This window comes from Perca flavescens, chromosome 12 (genome assembly GCF_004354835.1).
Source record: "Perca flavescens isolate YP-PL-M2 chromosome 12, PFLA_1.0, whole genome shotgun sequence".
In the NCBI taxonomy this organism is placed as follows: Eukaryota; Metazoa; Chordata; class Actinopteri; order Perciformes; family Percidae; genus Perca; species Perca flavescens.
The window spans coordinates 8,225,045-8,232,719 of record NC_041342.1 but is presented as its reverse complement, the minus strand read 5'-3'; the positions used below and the strand labels follow the sequence as shown (position 1 = coordinate 8,232,719).

Below are 7,675 nucleotides of genomic sequence, written 5' to 3'. Positions count from 1 at the left end.
TAGAGCACTATATTTAAACACAAAGTCCCATGATATTGTTCTTATCCAACACAAACACAATACCACCACCAGAGATACTGTTATTGCCCAGTGTGTAGCCCAGACACAATAAAGACTGTGGGTTTAATTTCCACTGTGGCCACTCACATTCCTATATACAAACACAGCACAGTTATGGACTTTGAATGCAAACGTCCATCTAATGGCATGTGGTTACATAGTTAAGTATATATTGATATTGTTACCTGTGTTTGACAGAAGCATTAGAGCTGACAATATACTGTATGTATACATGTTGTGGAAAGAATGTTATCCCATGGACAGCTGATCTAGCAGTCAGAGGATAGGGGCGCAGAGTCATTAGGCTGAATCCAACCTTGCTGGCAGGGAGGTATGGGACAAAGCAAGGAGGATGGAGTTGCTCCTTCTGAGTGAGTCAAATGGTCAGCAGTTTATTAAGCTCATTATCCTTGTGCCTATGAAGCAAATTCACTCAAGCATTACATTTACGAAAAACCGTGTATCCAGAAAAAACACAAGGAAAAATGTTGAATCAAACTCACTACTCTAAACGTGGGCCCACACTATAGTAATTTCTTATTGGCCAGTTGGAGCTTGTAGGCATGGCTAATCGTGTTAATACTCTCTATAGATTTTGACTGAAAGAGGATTGTGAACCTCTTGCTAATTGTTTTTAAAAAAAGCTTACAGTATGTCTCCTAGTAAGACATAACATTTATTTAGTTGGCTACTAAACCAGCTGGGGTGATCGGGGGGGGGGGGGGGGGACATAATTGGCTATATATTGTGCCCTAATTGGCCAGGTAAATGGTTGTGGGTAGGACTAGCTACTTTTTTGTGGACAGATTTAACCAAATTTCCTTTAATATTTGGTCTGAACTGAAGTTTGGAATGGCCCATGCAGCATCTCCATTGACATTTTGTCCTGGTGAAGTAGGACATTTAATCACAGGTATAGATGGATTTATTTTACACTGAGCATGTCATTCTTTATAGGCCAACCCCAGAGTAGGAGGCGGAGTGTGAGTCAGGATGGGGCGGGGTAAGGTAGGGGGAGGCGTTGGGCTAGGACGAACAAACATCCCCTGCATCTGCCTGCTTGGATGGTTAGGGTGGATGGGGTTTTCTTGAAAACTTCGAAGGTTTTCATGGAAACGGTTGCTGCTTTCGTTGTCGAGGCGGTTACCGTCATCACAGAGGCGGTGGTTATTGTGGAGATCGGGGGTGGGCCCTCGATCTGGGACATGGCCAATGTGGGAGCCACTCTTCCTCCTCAGGGTGGACTCACGGCTGGACGAGGTAACCGACTGGCAGTCTGAGCCACCGTCGCTGCTGGCAGCCGTCCCCTCCACCGGGGTGACTCTGATGGTGGTGATGGCCTGCGGGTGGGGGTGGAAGGGAGGAGCAAAGGTGACAGTGGGGGTGAATGGCATGTTGGGGTTAGTAGAGTTGGGGTTGAAGTTGGTAGAGTTGGGGTTGAAGTTGGCAGAGTTGGGGTTAAAGTTGGCAGAGTTGGGGTTGAAGTTGGCAGAGTTGGGGTTGAAGTTGGCAGAGTTGGGGTTGAAGTTGGCAGAGTTGGGGTTAAAGTTGGCAGAGTTGGGGTTGAAGTTAAAGTGAATGTTATTATAGTTGGGATTGTTGGGGTTAAAATTGGGGTGCTGGAAGTTGTTGGGGTTATTGGGATGTAAAGGATGTAAGGGGTGTACAACATGTGGATGGTTTGTGTATACCCCTCCTCCTCCCCCTCCGTCTCCTCCTCCCCCTCCGTCTCCTCCCGCTTCACTCTCACTTTCAGTTCCTGCCACGCTCCTCCGCCCATCCACTGACCCTCCATCCCTCAGCGAATCACAGCTGTCAGTGTGTCTGTTCAGGTCGTTGAGGGTGAAAGCTGACTGCCGGAGCGAGGCTCGTTGTTCTGGTGGTTTCCATCGCCAGGAGCCACTTCCGTCGGTGCTTGGAGGTTTCACCACTGGTTTGTTTGATCTGGACTCTGGGTGGGCTTCAACACGGACTATGCTGCCACTTCTTTCCAGACCTCCTCCTACAGAACAAGACAAATGATCAATAACTCAAAAAATATCTTCTACTACTAACAATAATAATCATCTTGAATGTTTATATCAATACAGTACATCTAAAGGCACAGCACTCATAGTGCTGCGATTGCCACTAAGCAGAGTCCAGAATCTGATACATTAGGTCGCACTCCTTGCCAATTACTGTCCAGACCGTATTTAGTCTAATGCTGGGAATAAAGTATAGAACTAAGCTAGCTTCTTTTCCCAACAAGCCTAAGTAAATACTCCTAACTGTATGTGTGAAGGCACAGAGGTGAAATCATAGGAATAGAATGAGTAAGAGTAACAGACATTACAATTCAAATCAACATAGCAGGATGGTCAGAGCGGCTGCCATTTTTATTTGTAATGTTGCCATTGCAAAGAACTGTAACTACTGTCCATATAAGCCACCTTGTGGCATGTCCCGGACACACTGAGATGAGGTTTTGAAAAAGACAATTCTGGGAAAGTAACAAATGTGTTTCCCTGAATGCTTAACTGTTCCCTCCAAGTTTAGGAGTGGCAACATTCTATATTTTGGTTACTGGCAAGAAATCCTAGCCTCGTGAGACCGTCCTGATATCACGAGATAGAGAAAATTTGGAGCCGTTCGCCAAACGACGACCAATCAGCATTAGTTTTGAGGTGGGTTTAGGTGTGACGCAACGAGAAGAGACTCCACGGATGAGATGAGCGTAGCTATCGCGCAAGTTTTATCCGAATTAGAAAGTATTCCTTCATTGAAAGAAGAGCAAAAAACGGCACTGGAGGCTTTTCTCGGAGGAAAAGATGTTTTTGCTCTTCTCCCGACTGGTTTCGGCAAGAGTTTGATCTGATTGGTTGATTTGGCCCGTCTATCACCAACATAGGTGTTGATAGACAGATGGTTTATCCAATCAGCTAACCAGTATTTTCGCCCTTTCCCAAAAGTTCTCCAACGGAAAGTTCCGTCGATATGCAGAGCAAATGTGAAGCAATCCATCTGCAGGAGTCAGGTTAAAGAAATCCCATGAAAACACAAAAATATACTATGGTCAGTGTGTCTCTCAAATACTTTTTGATTTCCTGTCCTTAATAAAAGAAAATGTCACCCAGTGCAGCAGTGTGTCTCATTGATGTGTTTTAGTAGTTATTGAAACTCTATGGCACAGAAGAAGAAAATATATCAGGCTTTGACACACACAATACTTCATAGTGTGAGCATTGCAGAAAAACTGTTTTGGACCCAGATACAGAATGAATGGATGAGGAAGCAGCCAATCATGTTGGTGAATTAATAATAAAACAGCTTACAACAGAAAGGCCGTAAGGCAACAAGTAGCAGTAAAATATAAAAAAAATCAACCACTAGAAAGAAAATGTCTGGGACAGTACTCACTGAAAGAGACGACGAACTGACAGCAGAAAAAAGTAGCGCAAAGTCTAAATACACAGGGAGACCAGGGTGATTAGACACTGGTGAAACAAATCAGGGCTGGGCAGACCTTACAAATGAGGTATAACAGCGGCGGAGCAGGAATCCCAAGCGGATGGTCTGGGGGCAGATAGGCTGAGCACCTCTGGAGGCTGATCAAGGAGTCGTCCACTCTGGAGGTCAGTGACGGAAACTGGATCCCTCTGGAGGACAAAGATGGCGACAAGACCCCTCTGGAGGAAGTGACAAGACCCACTGGAATGCCGCCCCAAAGACAGAACCTTACTGGAAGGCGATCATGAAGACGGGACCCCACTGGAACACGGATTAATACTGGAACATGGCCACAGAGGTGGGACCCCACTAGAAGACGACCACAAAGAAAGAAACCCCTTTCGAGGTCAGCCCGGGGACCCATGATCAGGAACTGTAGCCTGTGGAACCAGGGAAACAGGAGAAAGAAACTGATGACGGCTGGAGCTCAAGAACTGGTAATTGCCGCGGCTCAGGAACGTGCGGCAGCAGCTGCTCAGGAGGAACTTGGAAGTGTTGCAGCTTGATAGGAACTTGGGAGAGTTACCGCTCAACAGGAATAGGTGTCGGCTGGACCGGCGACTGGGAACGAGTAGCAGGTATCTTAATCGCAGATTCTGGATGTCAATCATACATCTGGGCTGAGGAAACTGGTTTGCTGGCCAGCTGAAGCTTGAAAAGCTGAGAATTCACCAGCTTGGAGTGAGGAAGGCTGATTGGCTGCTGACAGGCTTGCAGACAGGACGGCAACTGGAAATCTCATGCTCTGTAGCCTCACAGCTAGCCTCAGCTAGCATCAGTTGTTAAGCCTGGGCTGGATCCACTTCATTTAGTGAGCAAGAAAAGCTCAGGATAGGCTGGCTGCAGACTCACATAGCCAAGCTTTAAAAATAGTGGAGGTAGGCTGGCTAAGAGTAGGCCAGGGTGCAGGCTTGGAAGCTTGTGGACAGTCAAATGGACAACAGCAAGGTGAGGAACAAAGGGACTCACCAAGGCCTCTACTTACTTACTGCTGTGCATATTTCAAAAGCTTTATTGCAAAAGCTTTTGCAGAGTTTGCCGGCATGGTTGGCAGGCAGTTTTCAGGGCAAAACCAGGAACACTGAAAACACTAGAAAAACATTAGAAAAAAGGCTGGAACTCTTAACACTGGAGAGATGACAAACTGACAAAGGGAGCAAATGGACTAAATACACAGCGAGTTTAGAAAGGTAAACAAATCTGGATTGGACAGACAATCACAAAGGAGGTAAAACAAGCCATTATACAGGAGGTGTGTATATAAATATAAAATTTAAAAGACCCACCATTAAGACATGCACGCTATGTAACTCCTACCAATCTCCTGATTTTGTAGTGATACGACTCAAACAAAAGTGTTTCACAGTTTGATATGTCCTGACAGTAGGACATGCCGTGGTACTACCTGGCAATCAGAATCAGCTTTATTGGCCAGGTTTGCATGACTACACAAGGAATTTGACTCTGACCTCCTCCCACTGCTCCTGTGGTAGAGGCCGGTGGTGATGGGTCCTGGTCTGTCAAGGCTCGGTACCGAATGGATCCACCATCCTCCGACCGAGGAGAGTGTAGCAGACCCTGCTGTTTGGATAAGGCTATCACCTGGAACAGGAGGATGACAGTGGAATGTGAGCTGTTTTGCTGCTGAGTTAATTACTCATTACATAATTTATCTTCTTGTAGGTGGAGTGGTACTGCTACAACTAAGAAACTTTTAACAAAAAGGTTATAAGCTCGACACACAACACATAGCCTGCATTGAAATTATATTATATAAATAAATACATTTTATATTGACTTGAATAAATTCCTGATCTTATAACATTACAAACTGTTGAATAAGTTTTAAAGCACAATGACTCTATAAGGTCAAAGATATAGGTTACATCTTGAAATACTTAAACACCACTGCATTTGGCAAATACAGCAAATACTTCATCAGTATTCCACACATCAGTATTACAGTCACAGGAATGTCAGAGTATCAACATCACTCCATCACTATTTAGCCATGCAAATGATTGTATTTAATCTGTGGTGCATAATAGGATTATTTGTGTGTGGTGCATAATAGGATTTATGTCTTAGAATATTTTTTAATCACTATGAATTACCGGACAGTGAACCAAAATGCTTTCCAGCGCTAAAAATTATGTTTATTTGTTTGTAAGCTCACGTTTTGCTCACAGCTCTGGGGTTTCTTGTTCTCATTGGAGAAGTAGATGAGCCAACAATTATCTTTAAACTAACTCAAGTTGCAAATTCAATAAAACTCCATTGGTTGATGAAGACTGTGGGATGTGGTTAAAGCTCAGCAAAAAGTCAAAACACCTTAATACAGATTAGTTTGCCAAACTACCCTTTTCGGTAACAATTTATAATAACTACACACTATGAAGCATTAGTTAAGTTAATTCATACTTTATAAAGTATTGTTCCTACATTATTACACATCAGTATGATATTCATAAACACAACTATACATGTTTTATTCTTGATCAAACTTATTTTAAAGCTTTAATCTATAATGTCTTTAATGACTGTATTTCATACTTTATGAATGATGGATTCACCTTTTCTAAATTAGGTTTAACATAAATAACAAACCAGGTATTTAGGAGTTGTCAATGACTGGTATTTACTTAACTAATGCTTTATCACGTAGTTATTTATATATGTAGTTAGCCTATTTTCTTATTGATTACTTAATTTCTTCAATTGTCAATTGCTCTATTAAATGGTTCAAAATAATGACATTTGTCATGATTATATATATATATATATATATATATATATATATAGAAAGTCAATCGAAAGTCCCCAAACGAAAACCGAGCACTGAAAGGTTTTGTAACAACAAACTCAGATAACTGGCTTCTCTCCTGTATAACTAAAAGTTACACCGTTACTTATTCCATATGTACGGTGGAGTCTCTTTACTCAGAGAACCAAGGTTACAACATAACCAAGCGTTTTCTGGACCAGTTGTTTTGTACTTGTTTTTGTCATTGTACAAAATGTAGACAGAGAAATAAAGCTTATTTTACCATTGTTTCAAATTGATTACATTCTAAAGCACAAATAAATTACCATCAATTCATTCATTCACTGCTTGTCTGGCAGATATCTTAGTGTGGATGTCAAGGCATCCCTTAAACCTCAATACAGACAAGCCTGTGATCCTTCAGGGGAATGACATTAATATGGCTTTAATCAAGGAAGTCATTGGTGCAATTTTAAAACCATCAACTTTTATTTGTAATTTGTCTTCCAAGTAAAATGAAAACTGCTAAAGTCATTCCACTATTCAAAGCTGGAGAGAAAAATCGATCTCCTAATTACAGGCCGCTTGCAGTTCTCTAAAATATTAGATAAACTGTATGTCAATAGATTGGATAATTTTATTGAGAAGCATGAATTGTTAGTTGATAGTCAGTATGGATTCAGGTCGAACAGATCTACATCCATGGCATTGATGGAGTTAATTGAAGACATTAACAGTTCTATGGATAACAAGAAATATTTAGTGGGGGTATTTATAGATTTAAAAAAACTGGATACAGTTGATCACCATTAATTAATCAATAAACTGGAAAAGTGTGGTATCAGACGGGTTTTACTTGATTGGACGAAAAGTTACATAGGTAACAGACTTAAATTTGTGCAATTAGGGGAGTTCAGATGAGAGAGCTTGGGTATCAGTTGTGGAGTCCCACAGGGGTCGATTTTGGGTGCCAAATTATTTATTCTGTATATAAATGAATATTTGGAGAATAAAGGACGGGATATTACAGGGAAAATAAACTCAGAATATATTGAATTTTTTTTTTTTTTAAGTTGGAGTATTTGCACACAAAAATTGTCTGTTCTGGGGAAAATTTTCAGCTGCTTTTGCGGGTGGTAAAAGCAGAAATTTGAAATATTAAATTTGGATAAAACCAAACTTATGCTGTTTGTAAAACTCGAAACTGATACACAAGCAAAAGTAATGATTGATAATGTTGAAAAAGAAAAGTGTATGAAAATAGATTTCTAGGTGTGATTCTTGATTACAAAATCTGCTGGAAACCCTTCTGTATATTAAACATGTTAGAGCAAAAGTAGCACGGAGTATTGGAGTAATGGA

The 7,675-nt window shown here is 41.5% G+C and overlaps 1 protein-coding gene across 1 annotated transcript in view; it reads right to left on the bottom strand.

Moving 5' to 3' along the window:
- Positions 1 to 792: 792 nt before the first annotated feature.
- Positions 793 to 7,675, bottom strand: part of LOC114565217 (phospholipid phosphatase-related protein type 4) — a 112,757-nt gene continuing 105,874 nt past the window's right edge. Inside the window, exons 10-11 of the mRNA XM_028593125.1 lie at positions 5,019 to 5,151; positions 793 to 2,062 (exon numbers count right to left, since the gene is read on the bottom strand). Of these exons, the coding sequence (XP_028448926.1) occupies positions 1,005 to 2,062; positions 5,019 to 5,151 (1,191 nt within the window). The 3' untranslated portion in view covers positions 793 to 1,004. The remainder of the gene's footprint in view (positions 2,063 to 5,018; positions 5,152 to 7,675) is intronic.